The 26,135-nt window shown below is 40.8% G+C and overlaps 1 protein-coding gene and 1 non-coding gene across 10 annotated transcripts; one reads left to right on the top strand and one right to left on the bottom strand.

The window, feature by feature from the left end:
- Window positions 1-807: 807 nt before the first annotated feature.
- Window positions 808-26,135, bottom strand: ZKSCAN5 (zinc finger with KRAB and SCAN domains 5). 9 transcript variants are annotated; one of them, XM_053910993.1, is made up of 7 exons: window positions 25,891-26,135; window positions 19,981-20,484; window positions 15,882-16,017; window positions 11,818-11,900; window positions 11,397-11,532; window positions 7,179-7,787; window positions 808-5,002 (listed from the first exon to the last, which is right to left on the bottom strand). In XM_053910993.1, the coding sequence occupies exons 2-7, from the start codon at window positions 20,392-20,394 to the stop codon at window positions 3,897-3,899; spliced, it is 2,484 nt and encodes an 827-aa protein (XP_053766968.1). In that variant the 5' UTR covers window positions 20,395-20,484; window positions 25,891-26,135; the 3' UTR covers window positions 808-3,896. The 9 variants fall into 9 exon arrangements, with proteins under 9 accessions (XP_053766968.1, XP_045060457.1, XP_024427345.1 ...); XM_045204522.2 differs by lacking the exon at window positions 25,891-26,135 and adding an exon at window positions 20,747-21,147; XM_024571577.3 differs by lacking the exon at window positions 25,891-26,135 and adding an exon at window positions 20,750-21,147.
- Window positions 10,398-10,504, top strand: LOC112315076 (U6 spliceosomal RNA). The gene has a single exon (XR_002975843.1). It is a non-coding gene; the product is annotated as a U6 spliceosomal RNA (small nuclear RNA).

The raw sequence follows: 26,135 nt of genomic DNA, 5'->3' as shown, positions 1-26,135 counted from the left end.
GGCACTGACTAAGCAATTTCCACCTCCTCCACCACTTATAGCTGGAAACTCAGAACCACAGAGTCAGTCCTGAAGAGGAACTTCAAGTAGAAAACACAGAACCTTCAGGACAGAGAGAAAAAAATCCCACAAAGCCTGACAGAAGGGTATCACATTCCCACCCCCTCACCTGAGCTCCACCCCTCCTGTGCTCACTAGGAATCCAGCCGGCCTCGAAGGCGAGGTGGTTCCCTGAGCCTTCCTCTATAAATGTAGGGGAATCAGATCACCTCCTCCGGCTGCAGACTAGACCAAGGTTAAGAAATAGCTCCTCACCAGTGAGTAAGAAACAAGGACCTAATGGGGAATCTAGCTACCTGGGTGGAAGGAAGGTGCAGGTTGCAAATTTTGAGAACTAGTGCCTGGTGTCTAATTATTCCTTCTGTAGAGAAAGGACCCCAAGCTAATGACTGACTGGGTCCTGACTGCACTCGGTTGGCTCTGGTACTTTTGTAAAAACCACCAATTTTTTATAGAATTAGTCACAGGCTTCCTCCCTGCCAATACCTTACCAAACATTTCTATAAAATTCAACCAACATGCTCAGTGCACCTGTTCACCGATGTGAACACGCAATGCAGAGTGTACTATTCAGCTCCTTTTTTTTGCCTTCAGTCCTTTCCAACATTTGTATGGTAAAAAACAGGTAAGAAAATAGCATCTTGAGCAAACAACTCTTGCTCTATCTTGCCCAAACTTGAGCAAACAAAATATGCAACCCTAACGTTTTGTTTCCCTTTCCTTTTGGAGGTTTGGAAGGGGAAAGCTGTGATGGATGTGGTGACTGCAGAGAAGCAAAATATTTTGCAGTCAAATATTCAAATCTTCAAAATGTCTTAACTTTTTTCCCCCCGCAACTAGGAGCAAAAGAAAAAATGTAAGAGTACAGATCAACATAGTTTCAACCTCAGAAAGAAGTTTCTGGAAAATCAGAGCTGTTTTAAAATGAAAGAGGCTGTGTTGGGAGACAGTGAACTTCCCATCATTGAAAGGGTTTCATGCAGAAACTGGATTGTCAATTGCTAGGAAATGCTTTCTCCAGTTCAACAGTTACTAAGCACTTGTTATACACACATGCCTACAAACTAAATGGGGACTCTTCCACTTGGGTAAGAGGTCAGGTGTGATGATCCCATGAGACCCATTACAATTCTAAAATTCTATGATTTTATCATATCTTGGACCAAAACTGTTTTCACACAGGTGACAAGAGTTTCACCACTTTGTAATGTTTCATGTTTATTTATAATTTAGTGCAGTGATTTTTTTAGTAGCTTATATTTTTCCCATTACCATTTATCCCCCTTATAACCTCTTCCACGCACCTCCTAACGCAACGATGTTCAACCAGTGTGCTGGAGCACAGTTGTGTTGCAAGGTTCTTTGAAACATGCAATACCTGACTACTTAAGCAGAAGCACTGACCTCTTTTCCCTTAGAGTGTCAAATTAAAAAATGGCAACAGCCAACACAATAGCCATCCAATGTGCATGAATCAAAATGATGCTTATTTTTTTGTCAGATTGACCAAAAAATGTATTTTTGGTGTGCTGTTTTAATAATTAATGTGTCATGAGATGAAAAAGATTGAAAATCACTAGTTTAGTGCTTAAGAGCTTAACTGTTGGAAGCAAAGTGATCTGGGTTCCAACGCTAGTTCTGCCACAGAGGGCCATGTGATTGTGTGAAAATAACTATTCTGAACCTGTTTTTCCAATCTCTAAAATGAGTGCTAATAAGTGAAACCACTTCATGATGTTGTGAAGATTAAGTGAGATGATCCACATAAAGCACTTAGTGTGTATAAAACATGATACTCAGTAAATGTTAGTACTAGGCTTTACTAAACTTGTCATTCTCATGCCTGATCCCTAACATTTAGCTCTTTGACTCTATTTGCAGGAGACAAATCTCCTTAATGCTCCATTTTCTCTCTTCAAGCAATCAGTAACTTTCAGCACAAATTCCATAACCCTTGTATTATTTTCTTTTTCCACAAAATCTTACCCGTCAGTATATCCCTTTCTACCTGTATACCATCCTAGTTCACCAAAGTGAACTCACAATTGAACAGCCACCATGTGCCAGGGACGTACCAATAGTTAACCACCATCAGTGAGGGGGTCCTCATTGCCTCACAGTCAGTGGCTGATTCCACAATTTATTCTTAGTCATCCTCCTAGAAGAGCTCAGAGCACCACATGTCTTACATCAGGTTCCCTAAAGCAGGACCTGAGACAGGGATTCAGGGCCAAATGATTGGCTGAGAGTATGCTCTTCAGGGACAATCTTTACAAGAGTGAATGAAACAGGACCAAGCAAGCAAGAGCCTAGCATGGATGTAGTTTCCAGCTCTAGCCTTAGCCTGATCCACAAAGGATGGGCTGGGGAGCATAAGCTACATTACAGTTTACCTCTGCAAGTGAATCAACCTTTCGTACCCCAAGGTCAATCAGTCACTGGCTAAAGTGGGGAGGGCTGATAACTCCTGGGTGTGGCAGCTCCCACCATCTGAGGACAAGTTTTCAGAGTCTCTGGAGAAGGGAAGAGCTGTGAGCACTTAGCAGCCAAAACTCTGAGCGGCTTAGGAAATGGGTGTGCCAGCTTGGCCAAGGGGATCTGGACAGGACACCTGTGTACGACACAATCAAGCAACACGTTTTTACTGGGTGTTTATTATAAGCTAGGCAGTCAGCAGAGGCAAGACTTCAGCAGCACCCAACAGCTCGTTCTCTTGCTCTAACACACAGGCTGAGGTTAACCGTGTTTTCCATGCCATCTTCTTTCTCCCACAACTCTTACCCAGACCTTCCAAGTAGGCAGGCCTAACCAGGCCATGACCTCCCTGCTCCTAATTAGTTTGCTTTCAAATCTGTAATGCAATTGAAAAACCTGCCACACACCATTAACCTGTGGGATCTACCTCCAGAACAACTGGGAAATTAGTGCACATACTGCTTGGACCATAATTCTTCATTCAAGTTGCTCCAATTCCTTCTATGGATGTAGCCACCCACATTCTTGTGGGTAACAGAAGGGGGAAAAAAAAAAAAAAAAAAAAAAAAAGAGTCCACCATTTGGCTTGTCTTCTCTATTCCCCTAAGGTCCACTCCCCTCTCCTTGAGATATGAGTAGCCAAGTTTCTCCCAGATTGACAAACTTAACTCCTCTTTCTAATAGCTAACCTGATGTTAGATTTTTTTTTTTTTAAGTGTTTCATGGAGAAGTTGTCAATTGAATAGGACAGTAAGGAACACATACCATTCAGCCTCTGAACATCAATTTTGCCAAAATATAAATACCTGAAGTCAATTTTCTTCAATACTTTAATACTTACGATGAGAACAATGACTGGAACCTTCTACCAGGTAGGATAATCATTTCTAGGAAAGGTTCGTTGCTGAGGTATCAAAAGGGGTATCATGCTGAAGTTTTTTTACCTGTGCTCTTCCCTGAATAGATAGGCTATCAACCAAGGCAGAAACTACAAATAAAGCTTATTTCTACTGTATTCATGAGGATTCTTCCAGTGTCAGTGTTCTAAGACTCAAAAGAAGAGTAAGTGCCATCTGAAGGCTTTCCTTCACTCACCCATATCCTTGGGTTCTCTTTCATCTACGTCCTCAAGCATGAAGATGCCAACGAAAGGATTTCTCCTTGGGAAAAGCAAACGGATTACCTATTTAGTGTTCTCCAGTGGTCCTAAGTTCTAACTGAAGGATTTCAACAAATCTGTAGGTTTGATGGTTACACTAGAGAAATTGCTTGAAGTTGTTACTACATTCAATATTGGAGTAGGGTTTCCCTTCAGAAAGTCTTCTCTAAATTGAGTAAGAGCTGTGCCACAACACAAGTATCTATACACTTAAGGTATTTAAGGAATCTGTCCTCTCATGACTTCTCATATGTTTGAAGAGGCTACAACTCCAGCTGAAACGTATTCCACATTCTTTGCATTGAAAGGGTTTCTCACCAGTGTGAATTCTCTGATGCTGGTTAAGATGTGACTTCAGAGTGAAGCCTCTGCCACATTCACTACATTGATGGGATTTCATGTTGGAATAGGTTTTTTGACGTTGTTTTATGTGGGAACATTGGCCGTTTTCTCTACATATATCACATTTACAGGTTTTCTCTGAAGTATGAGTTCTGTAATGCTGAATAAGGTCAGAACTGTAACTAAAGACTTTGCTACATATATCACACTTGTAAGGCTGCTCTTGTAACTCAATCTTCTTATCTTCAATCACTGTTAAATTCCAACTATATGCTTCCTCACAAATGCCATTTTTTTCATTTTTCTGGCCCACGTGAAGCACCTGATGTTCAATGAGGCTAACGTACTGAAAAAAGATTTCTCCACATTCATGACACTGATGGGATTTCTCTCTAGAGTGAAGTCTGAGATGCCCAGCAAGGTGTGAACGCCTCCCGAAGCCTTTCCCACACTCATTACACTTAAAGGGTCTCTCCCCACTGTGCACACTCTGATGCTGAACAAGATGGGACCTCACTCTAAACGCTTTCCCACATAAATGACAGGTATAGGGTTTTTCACCAGTGTGGACTCGCTGATGTTGAGTTAAGTGCACACGTTGATTATAGCTTTTCCCACACTCATCACAACTAAATGGTTTCTCCCCAGTGTGTATTCGCTGATGTTGAATAAGATGGGCGCTCTGAATAAAACTTTTTCCACATTCATTACACTTATGTGGTCTCTCTCCTGTGGAGGATTTTTTGTGGACATATGTGACTTCATTGAAATTTATCCTCTTTGAAGATGGTTGGCCTAGTATCTCTTTCATGGGAATTCCCTGCTTTCTATCCAACTTGTCTTCTCCAAAATCTTGAACTTGAGAAACACTTTTTTTGATTCTTCCAGATAGTTCCATGTCTGCTTCTGAGAATTCTGAAGTTTTCTTAACATTCAACTTTGTATTCTTACTTCTTTTGTCACTGCCTGAAAAAACAAAGAGGAAATGCAAATGTCATTTCTTTCAGAACTGAAAATGTCTTTCAGTTCTTTTACAGAAGAAAAATAAACTGTCGGGAAAAAAGAGGATAATCAAATGAAAATATGATGTAATAGGAGTTACAAAGAGGGAAGCATGTATGTACTTGATATCAATAGGAATGAAAAGACCTTTTGGTATTTGTCAAGTGAAAAGAACAAGACAAAGAAGAGGCTTACTTCGAAGGGTGCCAAGAGTGACTGAGGTTAAGTAATCAGAGGGATCAGCAAAGTACTTTTATTATATGGAAAGAAGAGATAGGAATTCTGAAATGGGAGAAGCAGAAATGTGGAAGGGGTAATGACCCCAACATGAGGTAGGCAGACAGAATGAGATAGAACAAAATTATACAATTAGATGTTGAGAACTAACAAGAACTGAAAGAATGGAAAGCGAAGGATTATGCAGGGAATATGGAACTGGAAGAATACCTGACTAGGAGCCAAGAAAAAGGAGAAATGAGCCAGTATAAAAAACTGTCAAGAGGGCAGGTGATATATCAATCTCTGCTCTCTTCACCCTTAGCCAACACTCTAGCTTCAGTTTCCCTCCCCCACAAAGCACCTGCTAAATCTCCTTTGGAAATGTTCACCACCTTTAATGCCTGCTACTCCCACCAAACCATCAGCTCCATGAGGGCATGCATTACACCTGTTCTGTTTACTGCTATACCCCAAGCACTCAATAAATACAGCTAGATAAGAACACAAAGTATCTTTCCTTTGATCAAAAAAAAAAAAAGGAGAGGGGGAGGTAGATGGATATTAATTAGAAAACTAGTCGTAAGAACAACTGCAGGGAAGATGTAAAAGGAAAGACACTATTTTAAAGCAATTGCTTTCCAAGACCAAAGTTCTTGGATGAATTTCCCCAATGAGACAGTCACCAAGTAGAATGGGACAGAATTAGCTGAGGAGATAGCTCAGCTCAACCCAGAACTTTCAAGACACTATGACCTACATAAACTTCTATTCCAGGATAGAAGAGGTGGCCATGGCTATTAATGCAAATGACAAGCTAGGCTTGGGGGCACAGAGGCATAATTTAAAAGTAAATATTTTAGCTAGTCTTAAAGTTTTCTGAAGAATATTAGTAAGAGCCTTTAAGTTCACAGCAGTTTATAGTAATCTCATCCTTATATAATTCACTTAAAAAGAAAATAAGTGAACAAATAGGAAAATTACTCTAACCATATACATAACCAAATTAATGGAAAAAATGGCAAAAAAGTCTCTTCTGTTTACTCAATTTGTTTGAAAATTTTTTTGATAACCCTGCAAGAAATTTAGTACAATTGATTCTCTTATATGTGGTGTAACTGTTTTAAAAAGCAATTTAGTAATACATATCAAGAGCCATAAAGATGTTTTTGGCCTTTCATCCACTAATCCCACTTCTGGTCATCTCTTATAAGAAAAGAATCCTAGCCCTAACTGGTGTGGCTCAGTTGGTTAGCCGTCGTCCAGCAGAGCGAAAGGTCGCCAGTTGAATTCCCAGGCAGGCCACATGCCTGGGTTGTGGACCTGGTCCCCAGCTGGGGCATGTGTGAGAGGCAACTGATCAATGTTTCTCTTCCTCCCTTTCTCCCTACCTTCTCCTCTCTCTAAAATAAATAAATAAAATCTTTTTTTTAAAAAAAGGGATAGAAATACAGTACATAGTAATAGTTCTATTAGTTAGAATGGGTGAGATTTTGGATGGTATTTTTCTCCCAATTCCTTTCCTCCAAACTTCCTATCATTTTAAAATAAAATAAGTGAAACACTATATTGGGAAAAGGGAAAAAAGCAAGTAAGAGAGCCCAACTCCCATTCACTACAATACAAAGTCAATATATAATGTCTAAAATTAATGAGTAAAGCAATAGCAGAATTATTTAAAATATGGAATTACCAGAACAAAACAGAGCTGAGAGCATGTACCTCTGAGGAAAGGGAAGTTGTGGGGATAGGGGAAAAGGCATAGTGTTTTGCCTACCAATTTGGCAATTCCAGTATAAATAATAATAAAATAGACTGTAATCTTTGTTACTTCCTACTGCTCCCATTACCACAACCCATCTCTTCTAAGCCAATAAAACTTTTTGCCTCCATTTGTTCTCTAACACAGACTCTTCAAACATACATCTTTGGGATTTCTCTCTGAAGTGGCGCTTCAGGTGCTCGATCAGGTGGGAGTGCCGACCGAAGTTTTTCCCACACTCGGTACATCCATAGGGTTTCTCCCCGCTGTGCACGCTGTGATGCTGGACAAGGTGGGAGCTCACACGGAAGGCTTTTCCACACACCTGGCACTTATAGGGTTTCTCGCCAGTGTGGACTCGCTGATGCTGAGTAAGGTGCACACGCTGATTATAGCTTTTCCCGCACTCACCACACTTAAATGGTTTTTCTCCAGTGTGGATTCGCCGATGTTGAATGAAGTTTGAAGCTTGAAGGAAAAATTTACCACAATCATTACATTTGTGACCCCTCTCGGCGTTTGTGTTTTGCTTATGGTTAATGTCTGTGATGGTGCCAAGATCTCCTTTCTGGGAACGGTTCCGCCTTGACTTTCCCGCACTGGGGTTGACCTGCCACCTTTCTACCATGCTGTGAAGGTCACTAGCTTCTCCAAACTCTTGACTTTGGGAAACATTTCTTTCAGTGCATCCTGATGTCATCCAGTGTGATTTGGCTTCATCAGAAATCTGCTTTACTATAAGTTCCATATTGTTACTCCTGGACTCATAATCTGAAATAATAGAAGGAAAATGGAAAATTTAGCTATTTCTTGCATTAGAAGAAAAAGACTAAGGGATATAAATAATTATATGAAACCAAAATGAGGGCATGGCTTTATAAAAGTCATTTAACAAAGCCATGCTCTCCTGTTGGGATAAAGAATAGTTAAGCAGGAAACACGGGTCAAGGAAGAGCGAGCTGGCAAGAATGGTTCGAACAGATGAGACTGGTCGGTCTATTTAATGAAACTGTTATCTTCTTGGTATGTTACTCATATAGAGCTGACTGTGGACGCCTAAGCCATATTAACTATTCTTAATCAAATCTGATATTGACTTATGCAGTTAACCCAGTCTTCATCTTCCTCTTCCTGTTTAGTCATAGCTTAGAAGAGGATCTTTACAACTTTCAATCCCCAAAGAATCTGAGCTGAGTATGAGTTAGTCTAAAGGAAAAAAGGCATTCTTTCTATTCTTAGAGAAAACCTACTACTGTCGAGAGCTAGATTAACAACACTCAATAGTCATTAGGGAATATAGAAGTTTAAGAGACTGCAATCAGTTCCCTATGTAACTGGATCAGCAACATATATTTTGCTCAAAACACTGACATTTAACATGGTTTGCAAAGACAAATCTGGAGTACTTAACAAAAATAGGGAATGTTATTTTTTAAATGCTAGATAGATCACAGCCTATTGAGAACTCTCTAATATAGCTTTTTGAAAAAAGAAAAGTTGTCTTCAAATTTACACGATAATATAATAAAAGCTAACATTTGCTGAGTGTGTACTATAGACTAGGCACTATGCCTTTAAATACTTTCAAATTTTATGGCGTTTAATCTTTATAATAACCCTTCGAGATAAATACTATTACTATCCTTTTTTCATATAGTGAGAAGTTATAATTCTTATAGCATGAAGACCACTTTAATTCTAATTTATCTTATAACTGTTTTTACTTAATTCTCTTCCTAAAAAGACATTTTTAACAAGATACTGGTAATAGTCATCACCTCGTGAGGGACTCGGAGACTGAGGATCAGGGGTCGGTGACTCAGTTTTCACTTTGAGCCCATTTATACTGTGTGAATATGTTGTACTATGTGCATGCATGACCTTTTTAAAGCCAAACTCCTCCACCGCACTCACACCTCTACTCCACCACCTACTTGACCACCTGCTGTCTCTCAACGGGTGACTTTGTCTCCAATTTCAGGAAGGTCAAAGCTATCCAGGTAAGAACTCCCTGAACATCCTACAATCACAACTGCAAACTTGCTGGCAGTCTTATTCTTTCAGCCTCTCCTCGCCTCACCATGGAAGAGCTTTCTGCCTTCCTCATGTAACCTGGCTCTCACCATGGCATCCTATTTTCCAGGGACCTCCCTACATCAATTATATGCTCTTCCTTGCCCCAACATTTCAAACTCACTCTCTACTAGTTCTTTCGCAGTAGCACTTAAGTATGATTAAAACTTCTCCCATTAAAAACAAATTTTTAACAGAACATACTAAAATAATCCATCCACCTAACCCTCTCTCTCTTCCCCTTTACAAAGTTATTGAAAGTTTACTTATTGAAAGTTTACTTATAAGAACTTTCTCAAATTTCCTCTCCTTTGCAACCTTCAATGAAATTGTCTCTTGTTCCCAAATGTCCCAGCCATTCCATGGAAACAGCTCTTTCCAAGATTTATTTTTTAAATCTCATTTTTAAATCTGATGAAATTTTTAAAAATCTTGACCTTTTTTGAAGCTGTTAGGAACCTACAGGTGTGAAAATAATCCATTACGGCCGTCCCAGAGCAGGAGGCAGAAACCACTAAACATGTTCTTAATGGAGAAGAGTACACTGACGTTGTAACCACAAGGTAATAAAGAGATGGATGATAAGAAAAATCAGGAAGAATTTAAAACTGCTTGGAGAATGGTATAGAAAAGAACTGTGCCAATAACCTCAAAAGCTGAAACCCATCAAATGCCTGTAATATAACTGAAAAAGATAAAACAATGCTAATACACTCCAACTAGGCAAGTGAGATAATTGAACTGAATTTAAAAAGATGAGACATTTATTAATTTCATTAAACATAATACACCACATAAATAATTCCTTGAAAGGTCACTAGATCTCCACAGAAAACCAAAAAGGGGGCATGTACAAATAAATCAATGAAAAGGAAATACAAATATATATAACACTAGTAATAAAAGAAATGGAAACTTTAAAAGAGCAGGAGTCAATTTTACACTTTTAAACAAAAGCCTGTGAATGGACAAAATCCCTCAGACTGGTATAACATTTTTCAAAAGAAATCTGGCATTATCTACATATTTCACCTAAAGTCTACCAATGTGCCTGATATAGAGTAGTTCTAAAAGAATTAATTCAAAAGAAGCTAAAAGTTATAAGCTCCAAAATGTTTGCCACAGTGCTGGACGTTTTATAATTGCTCCAGGCAGCACAATCAAATACCAGTTTCCAGGATCATAACTTGGTCAGAAATAGTTGCAAAATCTCATTTGGGTGCAAAATTCAAGAGATATGATGAAAAAACAACAATAACAAAAATAAAGTAAACAGAAGGAAAAAATAAGATTAAAAAAAAAAGAAGGGTGCTCACTTCGACAGCACATATACTAAAATTGGAACGATACAGAGAAGATTAACACGGCCCCTGTGCAAGGATAACACGCAAATTCGTGAAGCGTTCCATATTTTTAGCATTAAGCTAAGTGAAATAAGCCAGGCAGTGAGGGACAAATACCATATGATCTCACCTTTAACTGGAACATAATCAACAAAAGAAAAAAGCAAACAAAATATAACCAGAGACATTGAAGTTAAGAACAATGTAACAATAGCCAGAGGGGAGTGGGGAGGGGACAATGTGGGGAAGGGTTTTCAGGAACTACTATAAAGGACACAAGGACAAAATCAAGGGGGAGGGTGGAGGTGGGGGAGGGAGGTGGGTTCAGCTGGGCTGGGGTGGAGGGATGGGGAGAAAATGCAGACAACTGTAATTGAATAACAATAAAAATAAAAATAAAACAAAAACCAAGAAGGGATATGGCAAGTAACATGCAGATGCTAACAGGGCAAACATCATAAAATGGGTACCAGTGGCCTGAGAATGGTGACAGAGTGAACAACTACCTACCCATGCATTACAAGGAAAAGAATGACTGCCATTGAGACTTTGTAATAACTACTATGATAAAGTTATTCAGCAAAATCTGAGATGCTTTCACAAATGAGAATTAATCAGTGAAGAATTATTTAATCAGTCAAGGACTAGAATACAGAAATTACTATAAATTTGTTAAAATCCAAACCTGTTAATTTTAAGCTCTTTCATTTTAAAGCAGTAAAAGATAGTATTTGCAAATACTATCCCTCAAGCATTATGTCTTCAGTCATACCCTTATTATGATGGAAATAATCAGAGTAAGCTGAATAAAGCGGGAGAAAAGATTGATTTACTCTTTCATGGAAAAAAAAGTAAGCTAAATCACAGCAATTAAACCATACATGCTTTTATAAGATGTACTAGAAATATTCTTTGTAAGATAAAATTAAGATGTCCTAATCCATGCAGACACAGTAAGTCTTACCCATGGAGGTAATACTCTCATAATTCTCCTTCCTGCCATCCCTATAGAGAGATTTCTGGGACTGGTCCAAATGTCCCCATTCCTCCAGGATGAAGGAAACAGCCACATCAGCCACATCTTCAATTTTCACCAACTTCTGAAACATGAGATCTCCACTAAATTCCCATTCCCTGTGTTCAAATTTGGAGTGAGGGGAAGAACTTCACTCATTACACAAAGAAATAGAATGAGGGACTATGCTTCAAAGAGGATGGGGGAGTACTGGGTAGAACAGAAAAAGACATACAGTATAAACCCAAGGTGGGCCTGGACTCTAGTTAAAGAGACAGAACTCCTGATAAAAATTCAGGATTATGGTAGCTACTTCTCCAAGAATAGACAGACATGGGTCCTCATTGCAGGCACAGGGACGCCAGCTCACCTGGGACCCAGCTGAGACAAGTGAGGCTGTCAGCTCCTGGCTGTCCTTCAGGGGAAGGGAAGAAACTTGGAGAGCAGAAAGGGCTGAGGGGGTAGAAAGAGAGAAGAGTCAGTGACAGTATCTTTGCTCAGTTCCTACTGCCACCATATTTCACTTTTGGTCAAGAATCTATAATGGTGCCCTGCCATACCAAGGCCAAACTCTTCTGCTTGGCTCTCAAAACCCTCAACATTGCAGGCCCTCCCACATCTACCCTAAAAACACCCTTGCACCCCCAAAACTAGACTCCCTGCTTTGGTCAGGCTAATCTTTGCTGCTGACCTCAGACTGTGCCATTCCCCTATAGAGATGCACTCTGCTCTGACAACATCAAATCTAACCATCTCAAAGAATAACCAAAGTCCCACAGCTTCCACTGCCTAGAGCCCAGAGCTTCTCAAGCTTTAATGTGCAAACAGATCACCTGAGGGTCCTGGTATAGGGCAGATTCTGGCTTAGTAGGTCTGGGGTAGCCCCCACATTTTGCTTAACAAGCTCCCAAGTGATGCTGGTGCTGCTGCTCCTTGGACCACACTTTGATTAGCAAGGCCTTAGTCCACATGCTCTCCCTTTAACGAGCAGCTGACTATAAACCAACCTTATAGTTGGTTTATAGTCAGCCAGTGAGTATATATTGTCTATTCTGTATTAAGAGTAGACAGATAAAATAATTTTTGCCTCCCAAAACTTCAATCACTTACAGGGAGAACAGACATATAAGCCTTACTTACTTCCAGAATAAGGTAAATTACAAATACTACAAATACTTTGAAGTTCACCCTGTAGGAACACAGAAGCAGGGGCACCTACAGAGTGGAGAGTGGAAGGTGGGAGCATCAGTAAAGCCTTTCCACAGGAAGTAGGGGCGGGTGGGGAAACGATAAGGGTGCTTTGCAGGTAGAGTGAATAACACGGCAATGCCTGGGGGGTCTGATCTCTAGATGCTGGTGACTCTCTGGCCCTCTGCTGTCACCTCTGCTTGTTTTTTTCAAGACTCATGGTGCAACCAGATCTCACTGTCAATGTGGGCCTCAACTTGAACAAATAACCCAACAGTTTAGACTTTGCTACGGTTTCCTCAGTCCTGGAGATTACTGTGTATATGCAGCCTGCTTTTGTCCAAGGACTAGGAAGTAATGAGCAATGACACAAAAAGGAGATAATGGTTGTGGATGAAAGACAAAACCAGACAAAGTCTGAAACCAGGAATGTGGCTGAAGTGTCAAAAGAGGACTTGAAGAAAGGAATGAATGCAGAATACTCAAACAGTAATTTTGAATATAGACTATATTCCAATTATTATTGGAATTATTATAATAATTCTACTTATTTTTAAAGTTCCTGTGAAATCCATTGTTTCTTTAGCTTCTGCTCATCTCAAGCTCAAATTAGTCCCAGGGGCAGAAAACCAGCCTGCAGTGCTATCAAAGGCGAGAGGAATGCAGTCTCCCCAGCATTTAGGGGAGAAAAAACCCCCCACAAAACACAGTAATTTTGTTGGGATGAAGAAACTAACTAGGGTCTGGCTCACAGGGCAGAGAAGAGAAGCCGCAACTGGGAAGAGAAGAGTGGCCTGATCTGATGAGACTCCGCAAGTAGAGGGAAGACGATATGACTTAAGGAGGACAGGAATCTGTACTTGGGAAGGCCTGGTGGTAAAGCAAAGGCTGGATAGTGCAGAAGGGGGTAAAAAGTGTAGATTCAGAGGGTTCAAATCCCAGCTTGTCACTTAACAGCTTTGTGACCTTGAACAAATTACTTAACCTTTTTAGGCCTTAGCTTCTTAATTTCTAACATGAAGATAACAGCAATACCTATTCGTTCCACTGGGTTAGGATGAGCATTAACCTTGGTATACCAACTAGGCCTATTAGACACAATTTTGAGTTTCCATTTTGAACAGTTTTAACCACTTTTCAAGACTGGAATAACAGCACTTTTATTCCTGTAGAGGTTTTCTAAAGAACAAAAATAAAATTCATTTTAGTATTTTTAAAAAACAGAATAAAACTCATTCTATCATGTAATTTCTATCTGGATCCACTGGACCCTTTTACAAACTTAGGATGCATTTTGGGATCTGAGTGATCCTATGTCTTCTGTATCATGAAACATTTGCCTATTTCATCATCTTGGGAATTATTTCACTTTTACTAAATCATTATTCATTAATTATTCCCAATGAGAGCATAAAAGACAAAAAATAAGAAATGAGAAAATAAAGAAAATATTTAGGATCATGCAATAGTGAAATACATCATCATTCTTCATTATTCCCAAAGTATTAAATGCATTACGCAGAGTTTGCATCACCTTCAAGAAGGTGTAAGACTATTGACGCCTGCTGTTAGCTTTCATTAGACCTAGCTGAGCATTCGAAGTTTTTCATCTTCCACCCATACTGGCAAAGACAGACCTGCAGTAGACATTTCACCGTTATTAGATGAGTGAGGCGATGAAGAGTGACAGAGAGGAGCATGTGCTCCAATGATAACGGTGAAACTGAAAAGTATGAGGGAAATCTCAGAATGAGTCTACAAGTGATAATATCCTAGATGAATTTTCTCAGATAATAAACACTGTTATTTTTAATTTCATAAAAGGAATATAACCACCTCATCCAGTGAGTCATTCAATTGGAAGGACTTCACGCAATATATATGCAGTAAGACTCTGTACCATCCCATTTTGCTAAAAGGAAAGTATTCATTTTGTTAGAGAGAGAGTATTGTGTGACTGTTTTTTTCATTTTCTGTGGTTTTGATTATCAAAATGTACTTGATACAAAGAAACTTAATTCTTATTAAAATTTCTTTGAAAATTGTTTTATCTTTTGATTCTTCTGTATATTATTCATAAGATGACTTAAATACACAAAAATAAAAAAGACCTATTACCCCAGATGGTAACAGTGAGGACTGTTTTTCCTGGCACAGCGAAGGTGAAATGAATTCCTACAAATAAAGTTTAGAACAGGTCCTGACACATAGTAAGCACTATAGAAATAATAGTTGCTGCTGCTACTTTTGTTATTTTTACCGTGAAAGGAAAGCTAGAAAACATTAGAGCCATGGGACATGTCAAGTAAAAGACCTGACCACTTCTAAGGGGAACCTAGGAGAAAGTCTGGGGCCAAACAGGAAATACAGGTTCACAATTTCTAACCCGTAATTCTGAAATCCCAAAGCTCTAAATACCAAAGGCGTTTTTTTTTTTTTCATGAAGTTAGACATTAAACTAATTTGACAACAAATATTGACAAAAACATATGTGAAGCTATTCAAGTTTTTATTTAATCCACTATTATAAAAATACATACATTTCACCGCCAAAATATTAATGTGTGATTAAGGGGTACCAGCTCAAATCCTGCTGATAGTGTAATATATGGTATATAAATCACATTACCTTACCAAATCTGAAAAATTCTGAATTCTAAAATATATCTGATAGCAAGAGTTCTGCTTAGACGTTATAAACTTGTGGACATAGATCATCACAAATAAGATACTCAGTTGCTCACCTTTCTTCCTTGATATAGCTAATACAGGTTAATGAAACATACCGAGAGTGGGAAGGGGAGAAAGAGAATAAATGCTCACGGTGAAGCACTGCTTGAACTAAGACTTCAAGGTGAATGAGAAGTCAGAACTGAATGCAATTAGGAACCAGAAAGCTTTTTTGACATAAGCATTAAGGCCACAAAATCTATGAGGTACAGTTGGAAAACTCTTGAAAAAAATTACAATACTTTTGTAGATCTTTTAACAGTACCTATAAAGTTGTCATCACCTGCATTATAGCTTTTGAATAGAACTGTAGTACAGTTATAGCCATCCTATAAGCTGACCTCTCTTAACATCAAGGACTCAATTCCAAGTCCGAGACCTTCTCAAACTCCAGATCCTGCCCACTGCAGAGAAGCTGCCCAGCCCAAAGTCCATCTCTTACAGACATTGCCTACCCACATGGCCAGGGCCCTCACTCTCTAGCCATATCTGCTCCAATGAATCACAGATCCTCACCATTTTCCTCCAGATGAGGCTTCTGTGGCTCTTGTTCAGGCTGAGGGTCCAGAGACAGGAGCTGGTGACTGAAGGACTCCTGCATAGCTCCTGGCTGCACCATCTTCTGAGAAAGGCCTTCAGGGCATGCCACAATCTAACAACCACAACCACACCAATCAGTACATTACTGAAAAGGTAGTAAAGAATCTGGTAAATTCATGTTACTCTTTCATTCATTCATTTACCAAATATTTAATGTGCATCTATAATGAACCAGGCACTGATTATACAGTGGCTAATAAACATGGTTTATGTCTAGTTGAAGATGACCTCCCTCAAACATTTTAACATAAAATACATAATTACAAACTATGTTATATGTTAAAAAGGAGAAGAAAGCGCCATGAGGCAGATCAAATGAGACCTACTTTAGATGGGTGGCCATCAAAGACTTTTCTGAAGAAGTGTCACTTAAGTTAAACACCTACAGGATGATAGAAGCTAGCCAGGAGAAAAGTTGTAACTGTTGCAGGCAGAGAGAACAATATAAGCAAAGACTATCAGGCAGAAAGCGGGTGTTTGGTACAGCCAAGGAATCTTAGAAAGGCCAGTGTGGGTCAAGTTTAGTGAAGGGGCCAGAGGTGAGAAAGGAGTTTGGAAAACTCAATTACAGGACTCAGGAAGTCACACTTGGTTTTCTAGCAGACCAACACCAAGATTGACGCTACTTCATGTCCGGTGTACCACAGCCCTCAATCTTTCTGTTCTTGGCTCTTGCTCAACCCTAGGGTACACACAATTATTCTGCCACAACCAGTCTCTAGAATCTACCTGTTCTGGAAGATACTAGCTCAGTGGCAACCTAGCAGGTAATAAGATTCTGTGTTGAGAGAAAATCACCATCCCCCTTTTCCCTCCCTCATAGCTTCAAAACACTTTAGATTTTAACCCTCCTAGTAGTGGCAAAATGTGGTACAGGAGTTACACTAAGAGGCAGCTGTAAATACTGTGTGTGGAAGTTTGCCTATTGTGGACCCTCTCAGGATAAGAGTTAAGATGATGCCAAGTATGTCAAAGAGCACCATGCACACCAAAGAACCAAACCAGCCCTTGATGCCCCCAAGACTAGGATGGAGAAACCAAGGAGGAAGGGTAAGGATAAAGCCTGGAAAAAGGTTTGCTGAGACAAGACCTGCCTGGAGGTAAAGCTGAGGAAAACTGTCAGGGATACAGGAAGCAGGCAGAGAGAAGGGCAAATAAAGTGTGCTGTGGGGGCCCTTGGGAAATCCCCCTTTTGGGCCTTAAATCCTGACCACCAGTAAGCCATGATTTTTCTCTATGTGTGCTTTCCAAAGATGGGCTGCATATCACACTGAGAAAGGAAAATGTGTAACATCGTCTATTAAAAAGTGCTTTTTGTGGCCCGGCCAAGGGGCTCAGTTGGTTGGAGCATCATCCCATTCACCAAAAGGTTGTGGGTTCGATCCCCAGTCGGGGCACATACCTGGGTTGCAGGTGCAATCTCTGGTCAGGGTGTGGGTGTTTGTGTGTGAGGCAATCAGTGGATGTTTCTCTCTCACATCTATGTCTCTCTCTCTCTCTCCCCCTTTCTCATTCCCCCTCCCTCGCTCCTTCCCTTCGTCTCTCTCTAAAAATCAATAAATATATCCTCAGGTGAGGATTTAAACAAAAAATGCTATTTGTTTTAAACTATGCTTTTGAATATTTATTACTAAAAAAATTGGAAAAAGTTTGTCCATTAATATCCCAAGTTAGGTTTCAAAAAGTATTAACTAGATGTCAACGTGAACCTTTACTTCCTGTCCTGAAAGAAGCAATAGAAAGGTTCAAACTTTCCCATCTGCAGAACAATCCTTCAGAAGAGCTGCAGGGTCTGGCCGTGGTCAGCAGCAACTCTCTCTGCTGCCCACTTGCCTCATGGAGTGAGCTTAAACCAGCTGACGAGCCTGAGGGTGTGACGGAAGGTTTAAGTACCCCTTACCCAGAGGTGAAGAATAATGAAACTGGTGCCTTTCAGTGAAGTGCAATGGCTCTGAAGAATGAGGAAAATTCTCTAACTAGCTTCAAACTCTTGTAGACCTATGATCCCATGAGTTTTGTTTCTTTGCTATAAAAAGAAAATTGAAGTTTAACAGAGTATGGGTCTAGCAACAAGAGGAAGGTAGAAGATCAGGTTATTAATGAGTAAGAAAGTACAAGATGATGTTAACAACATAACAATGTCAATCCTCCCTAGATTAATGATTTAATGCAATTCCACCAAAAATACCAACAGGATTTATGGGGCAGGGAAAACTAAGTAAGTAATTATAAAGGTTGTAAGGAAAAAATACTGAGAAATAATTTAGAAGAAGGAAGGACAGCCCTCTCATATACCAAAGCACTTCAAAGAGCTCAAATAATTAAAATACAGCTACATGAACAGACAGTGAGATCAATAAAACAAGATAAAGAGACCAAAAACGGATCCAAATACATGCAGAAATTTGGTATATAATAAAGATGGCATTTTAACCATGGTGAGAAAAAGTGGAATACAAGTTGCTAGGGCAACTGGATAGATATCTGGAAGAAAATAAAGTTGTAACCATACCAAACACTAAACCAAAGTGAATTCCAGAGGGATCAATCATTTAAAAGTGTTAAAAAAAAAAAAAAAGGCAGCAACTATGAGAAAAGTTTCTTACAATACTGTAGTGGAGAAGGACTTTTCAAGTATGGCACAAAACCCAAAAAACATAAATTAAAAGTTCTAAACTGACTGCATTAATAAGTAAATACCCTGCAAAGCAAAGCTCTCCATAAACGAACACAAATAGCAATGTGAAAACATAACACTTGCAATTCAATGACAGACACAGTCCTTACTTTTTCTAATAAGTAAATAATACAAACAGATAATTTAAAGGAAAAAAAAAAATACAGGCATAGCCCTTTAAAATATGTACTGTAGCCCTGGCTGGTGTGGCTCAGTGGATTGAGTGCTGGCCTGCAAACAAAAAGGTCCTTGGTTTGACTCCCAGTTTAGGGCACATGCCTGGGTTGCAGGCCAGGTCCCCAGATGGGGGTGTGCAAGAGGCAACCACACACTGATGTTTCCCTCTCTTTCTCCTTCCCTTCCCCTCTCTAAAAATAAATAAATAAAATCTCATAAATAAATAAAAATAAAATACATATGTAGTCAAACTCACTCATAATAAGAGAAATGGATTAAAATTCCCAGAATTTGAATACTCACTCTTTCATATTGCCAATAATCAAAAAGTTGGAAAACACTGTGTTATTAGATTGTAGGAAAAAGACTTCTCTCATACATCGTTGTGAGGAATATAAGTTCATATAGACTCTACAGAGAGCTATCCATCCACAGCTGTCAAAATTGCACACGCATAGGGCCTCTGAGCCAACAATTGGACTCCTTAGCATCCATTCTACAATTAATGATGTATGTAAGGATATTCATTGCAGCAAAGTTGGTTGTAGTAAAAATTCAGAAACAATCTAAAGGAACAACTTAAAAAGATCCTCGAGAGGAGTTCAATCATGGTATATCCATACAATGGAACATAATGCAGCTTCAGAGTGAAGTAGCTCTGACATGAAACAAACTAAGGTATAAGAAAAAAAGCAAGAGGCAGGAGTACACAATGATTTTAAAACATTTTTTTAAGCATCATGTCATACACATATATGCTTATATATACAGACTATAATATACCTCTGTAAGGATATACATGTATCATGTAAATGGTTGCCTCTGGCGGGAACTAGGCAGCTGGGGAATTAGGGGTGAGAAGGAAACTTACTTTTCATTACAACCTTATGTACCTTTTGAATTTTGTATCATGTCACTCAAAAAATAAATACAGTAATTTTAAAAATAAATAAAATCGCAGACTGTCTTCTCCAGGTTAACACACTGGATACTGCTTCTCTTTGCTGGAGTGGCAGGAAATCTCCACAGTGTACCTAATCCCAGGAGAACAAAAGAATATGAATGAAGCACCACAGTGCTAAGGATCTCACCCCTGCTCAGCAGCTCCTTAACTCTCTTCCTCTCTTTCCTCATTGCTCTAATATCTCCTCTTCCACTCACCTGTTGTCTGTGTTCCTCTAGTTCTCTCTGCATATTTTCTACCACAGCCACAGCCTCTTCTCCATTTTCCGGGTGATGTTCTCTCACCCAGGTCTGGAGCTCTTCAGGAAGGATGGTCAGAAACTGCTCCAAAACCAGCAGCTCTAGGATCTGCTCTTTGGTGTGCAGCTCAGGCCTCAGCCACTCACAGCAGAGCACCCTGAGCTGGCTGAGTGCCTCCCGGGGTCCTGATGCCTCATGGTACTGGAAGTGCTTGAAGCGCTGGTAAAAAGACTCAAACATTGACGGATTGTACTCCTGCATCCAGGTGCAGTCTTCTTCTTCCACTTTCACTATTAGAAGGTCTTCTTGCTCTTGTGAAGTCTCAGCTGGAGGGTCCAAGTCTATAACTTCCCCTGATTCTGTCATTATCATTCCAAACTCAGAGAGCTGTTTTCCACTGATCAAATTTGTTTTCTGCTCTTTAAGATCTTCTGAAGGGCACTTTCATTAGTGCGCAACCTACTGACATATTGGAAATCATTATTAGCACAGAAATGACAAAGAGGTCACTTATACTAAAGATGACCACTCAACAGAGTAATTTACTTTAAAATATGAACTACAGGGCAGCTAGCTGTTACTCCATCCATAAAATATTAATAGAGAATATCTCCAACACTTAAAAAATGTGAATGAGAACCATGAAAATCTGACATCAGGCCCAACCAACACAATTTTAGATGAAGAACATTAAATTTCATATAAGTAATATGATAAGACTTACTACCTAATCCAGACGCAGTCGTTTCTTCTCTCTACCGTAAGTCAAACTCAAGTCAGAACAGGGTCAAAAACAACAGAATGGTCAAAATTGGTCCTGTCCTTCAAGCCACGTGAGCCTGGTAGACTAACGGGAGACTTCATTGGTCCCAAAGAGAAGCAAGGTAAGAGGTACAGATTTGGACCTGGATTTCTCCGAATCGACCCTGACCCCGTACACACGGAGACCGGTCGGGTCAAGGTTAGAGACAAGACCCCGTCTGGATACACAGTCTATTCCCTTTCCTCGAAGCTCCAGCATCAGGGAGCTCTCCTGAAAGACTAAGCTCCCGCAATAAAGACTGGGAAGACGGGTTTCTTCTCACCGACGGGGAGAAAACCGAAGCCGACACTTCACAACACTTCCTCGCCGGAAGTAAGCAAGTTCAAGCCATAAATCCCACCCCCCAGAGCACTTCCGAGTCCTCTCTAGGAATCCCGGAGGTCCGCAGGCACGAAGTGCCCGCCCTAGGCCCCACCCCCGAGGGTCTGTGGGCCAATCGGCATGGATATTGCCGATTGGTCGCTAGCCTTTGAGCCCAGTCCTACGTCCCTAAACGAACCTCAGGGACCGGTCTCTATAGCCGTGGGGGGAAAACAGAGCCACTCTCCTTCCGCACCCAATCCCAAAAACATTTAAACAGCCCGGGCTCCTCCCCTTTATTTGGAGTGCAGAGAGGGGGCGGGGCCTTAGGTGCCCCTAGAGGTTGCTAAGGCAACAGTTGCTAATACTCGATTTGCCTTTGAACTTGCGCTCCCCACCCTCAACGCTCTGCGCCCCAATTCAAAGTAGGACCCGTACCTTTCTGCGAGCCCACAACCCTCACTTCTCTTTAATTTTGAACCTTCCGGTTTTCTCCCGTGAATCCGACCTCTCCCCGTAACCTTTTCTCCGGACACACCCACCTATTTACCACCTCAGTCAGTTCTAGGAGTCGGAGTCTAGTCACGGGAGCCAGTGGCTACCGGGACTACAACTCCCAGGAAGCGCCTCGCAGGCCAGGCCGCTGACCAAGAGGGTCGCGTTTCTCTTTTCAACCTCGCAACCTCGGCGGGCGTCCAGAATATGAAGGGAGGTGTTTCTTCCAACACTTCAGACTGGGAGGAGTGTGGTGCAGGCTGTAGCCTTTACTCCTAGTTGTTGACGTTGGATGCGTAAGCCCCGCATCCCTGCGAAGTAAGGAACCGTCTATGCTGAGCTTCTTCAGCTAAGGGGCTCCCGTCCTTATAATTTCTCACTTTTATATCCGTTTGCAAAGCTCTTCGATGGGCGAGACAAGAGTCACTGTCGCCACTCTTTTACACGTCCTCAAAATGAGGCCTACCTGCTCCACTCTGAAGCAGAGGGCACACATCCTTGGATGCTCCTGGAGAGGTTTTTTTGTTTGTTAAGTTTCTGTTTGGTTTTTTTTTTGGGGGGGGGGGGATGAATTTTCACCAGTCAGGGATGGCGTTCTGAGGTTGACTTGCTAGCGCTGTGATCCACCTTACCGGAATGAAAAACTCAGAAAAACCCTGCTATCTCCAGAGAGAATTTTAAACTGTAGAGGCTTAAATTGACACTGTAGTATGTTTGGTGCATTGTTGTTTTCCTTTGGTTTCACTTTTTACATTTGGTACTTTGCATTTTCACTACCTAGTGAAAAAGTCTATCTTAACCTCCCCCCACCCCCGCCATTGATTTATGATGCTGCCATTATGACGCACTAAATTCCCATAAGATTTGTGGTCTGTCCCTAAATTTTTCTATCCTGTTGCATTGGTCCATTTACTTACAGATGTGATAATACCATGCCCTTTTAATTTATTGAGGATTAATAACTGGGTTTTTTATTGATAATTATATTTTTAATTTTATCATTAATTTTTTTATCATATGTAATGATCTAAACGTCCCAAATAGTTATTAGTCATTATGATCAGTATGTTTCATCCAACTTTCAAACTTTATTTTTACTGTAGCTATCTTGTGTGACAAAAATATTCAGCTTTGTTCTTTTTTTTCAAGTGTTTCAATTTTATTTAACATTTTTAATTACTATACAGCTCAACTTTATATAATGCACAGTACTAAAAAGTACAAAATATTCACTGTAAACATATGGTCATGAAACTGAATACCCACAATGGTTGCATCATCAAACCCAACTTAGCACTTTTGCTCAGTTAAAAAAAAACATAGCTTTTCTGAAATCTTCGTGGACGTTTCCAGCCACTCTACATCTTCCATCTACTCTCTCCTGAACTGGCTCAAATGGCTTAGCACATACCCAGTGTTAAGAAAGTCATTAACACCCTGGCTGGCTGCAACAACCTGTTGTTTTTTTAGTTGTTACTTGAGTGTAAGTCTGTTAAAGTAGCCAAATCTGTGAACCACTGTATTATGAAGGTGAAGAGTGAATTCTTTCAGCTTATCCAGATTTTTTTTATGAATATAGGATATTTTTTCTCTCTGAGGAAGAGGAATTAAACCCTGACTTCAAAAATTCTGACTGAAGCCTCTTTGCTAAGATTACATAAAAGTTCATTACAGATTTGCTATAGAATATTCAATTTACAATACACATGTATTAAAAATAATTTTAGCTCTTCAAACATGCTGAGCTAATTGGGTGTCAGAAATAATTGGTTTTAGCCCTGGCTGGTTAGCTCAGTTGGTTAGAGCGTCATCCCTATAACCAAGGTTGCATTTCAGTCCCTAGTAGAGCACACACAAGAAGCAACCAATGAATGCATAAATAAGTGGAACAACAAATCAATCTCTCGCTCCCCCCCACTCCCCTCATAAAAAGAAATCAACAAATAAAAAGCTTTTTAAAAAGAAATAGTTGCTTTTAATATCTCTTAGGGTTAATGTAACCAATTGTGTTTCTATTTCAAAATATTTTTGCTTCATTGTTTTTCAAAATTAACATTAGAGCCCTGGCAGATGTGGCTGAGTGGATTGAGTGCCAGCCTGTGAACCAAAAGGTCAGTGGTTTGATTCTTAGCAGGTTGATACAGAGAGATCTGATCAGATCACTGGAAAGGAGAGGGAAAGGCCATAGGAGGTGGTAATGGTAAACAATCTAGGATGGGATTGGCTGAGTGGGTGAATACCTCCAGAGCTCATGGAATTATGGGCAAGATTTGAAATAAAAGAAGCAATCTCGGCCACTGGGAGGGGCACTGGCTCTCTCCCGCTCATCGGATCTCTTCCTCAAGGATGCCTGAATCATCATGCTGCAGCTGCCAACGTTTCCCAATGGACCATATTTTGGATGGGAAGTTACATGGGGTGCAGCCTAGGATCAGGCTGGCATGGCAGGGGACGGCTGGGTTATACTTTGAGTGGTCTAGAGCGGACGAGCTCTGAGCCTGTCATTCTTACAAAATTATGTAGCTTTTGTGCCTTACGTTGGTTTAGTTTGTAAACTAACCCTATGGAAATAAAATAATTAAAAACTAATAGGGGGAAATGATAGGAGAACTTAGGTGTGAAAGAGTTTAGCCTTAATTGATAGGCTTAAGTGGTTAATGCATGTGGAAAGCTGTTATTCCAAAATTGTGTAGCTTTTGAATAGATGCCTTTGCTTTATCACCAAAACTTTGCCTCCAGAATTTTGCCTAGAGCAGGGGTGTCAAACTCATTTTCACTGGGGTCCACATCAGCCTTGCAGTTGCCTTCAAAGGGCCAAATGTAATTTTAGGACTGTATAAATGTAACTACTCCTTAACTAGGGGCAAGGAGCTCAGCACTGCCGCCGGGTAGAAACAACGTGGAGGGCTGGATTTGGCGTTGGGCCTTGTGTTTGCCACCTGTGGCCTAGAGGGTGGTAGTGCAGCAGGACCTCTCTTGGTATCTGGTAACAGGAGGATATGGGAGTGGGGAAGAAGGCTGCTGCTCACGATAAACTGTAAACACACTGTAAACATGACTGTGAGGACATGTGCTGGCAGAGTCACTGGTGACATAGCCAGAGGCAGTGAGGAGCAGCTCATGGAGCGCCTGTAAGCTGGGGGGCTGGATGCCGAGCCCAAAATGAACGCCTGTTCATGTGCACCTGTGTGTGGCTGTGAAACTTTGCCCTTCCTAAAAATGGCAGGCGAAAAAGGGTCGAAGACACTGGGGGACTGACAAAAGTGGTGAACACTAATGCACCATAGGAAAAGCTGGATACTTATGGGAAACCATTCCACGTGTGGGAAATGTGGCCCAGCCCCCACTTTTTGAAAAGCCAGTGGGGACTGAGGTTGGGGGGCAGAACCCACGGCCACAGACATGTTCTCCCATGGGGAATCAGGCCGGTATTGTACCTAGGCTGCTATGAGACTTGCTTTTGCTAAAACTCCCTCACCCTGAATTGAGGTAGGAAATGTTTACTGAGTATCTTTGACTTCCTAAAGTCTGTGCTAAACCTCCCAAGTATGGAGTGTAACCAGTTCGACCACTTTCCCCCTTGAGCTGTACCATCTTCCTCTTTGAAGTAATTAGCCTTATTCTGTCTTTTGTTGTCTGTAAAAGGTAGTCACCTGTGGTGAACCTGTGCATAGTGAATGAGGACCATCCTCGATGTAATGTACCCAGAAAAGCAATCAAAGCCTGTCCAGGCAGGGGTCAGCTCTCGCTCTTTGGCTCTCTCTAGCACTGTCTCACTTAAAGAGTGGCCAAGCCGTCCCTTTTTCTCCACAGGATTTCTGTAGTTCGTGTGTATTTGTCTATTGCTGCCACAACACAGGATCCTGCTGGCCAGGATCCGAGTCAGACACTCCCACTAGCTTCCTGCACAGGTGTTATTTCGGGAGGGCCTTTTTTAAAGAAAAGGCATGGAAATGTTACAGAACAGACGGAGGGGGGGGGTGGTTACCCATATACTATTACGGAAAGGATCCCCCTTTCTCTCTCTGGGGGTACCCCCCACACACACACACCTACTAGGTTCGCAATGCCCGCTGCCAGAGGAAAGACGTCTCTCAATGCCAGAGACTGGTGAAAAGGAAAGAAATTATTTCTTTAAAAGTTACACAGACTTAGAATAATGACTTAATATCTTCATTAAAATACTAAAGTCCTCTAGAACACCCACAGACGCACAGTCCTCCCCTCTCCCTCTGCCCAGTCGGGGGTACTGTGTCTCAGGAAAAGAAGTAGAAGTCCGTGATTCAGGCTTCCCGGCACCATCAGCTGTGTGGCTTCCGCAATCTCCAGTTAATCCAAAGCCGTGTGGCACTTTCTCACGGCCCACCAGCAAGAGTCCTTTCTCCCCTTTTCTTCCCGGCAAAGTCTCTCCTGCTGCCTAAGCTGTGTGGCAAAAAGGAGCACTCCAAAACCGAGTGGTCCTCTCTCTTCTCCCCAAAACCACATGGTCCTCTCC

The sequence above is a fragment of the Desmodus rotundus genome, chromosome 1, assembly GCF_022682495.2.
Source record: "Desmodus rotundus isolate HL8 chromosome 1, HLdesRot8A.1, whole genome shotgun sequence".
Lineage (NCBI taxonomy): Eukaryota > Metazoa > Chordata > Mammalia > Chiroptera > Phyllostomidae > Desmodus > Desmodus rotundus.
This window is presented reverse-complemented; position numbering and strand designations above follow the sequence as displayed.

What these genes read in the sequence shown, in the direction of transcription:
- ZKSCAN5 (XM_053910993.1), bottom strand. Translation starts at nt 20,394, where the DNA reads ATGATAATGACAGAATCAGGGGAAGTTATAGACTTGGACCCTCCAGCT. An exon ending in TAGAGGAACACAGACAACAG is followed by an intron (nt 16,018 to 19,980) that starts GTGAGTGGAAGA and finishes TGTGGTTGTTAG; the next exon opens with ATTGTGGCATGCCCTGAAGG. An exon ending in GCCTCATCTGGAGGAAAATG is followed by an intron (nt 11,901 to 15,881) that starts GTGAGGATCTGT and finishes CTACCCCCTCAG; the next exon opens with CCCTTTCTGCTCTCCAAGTT.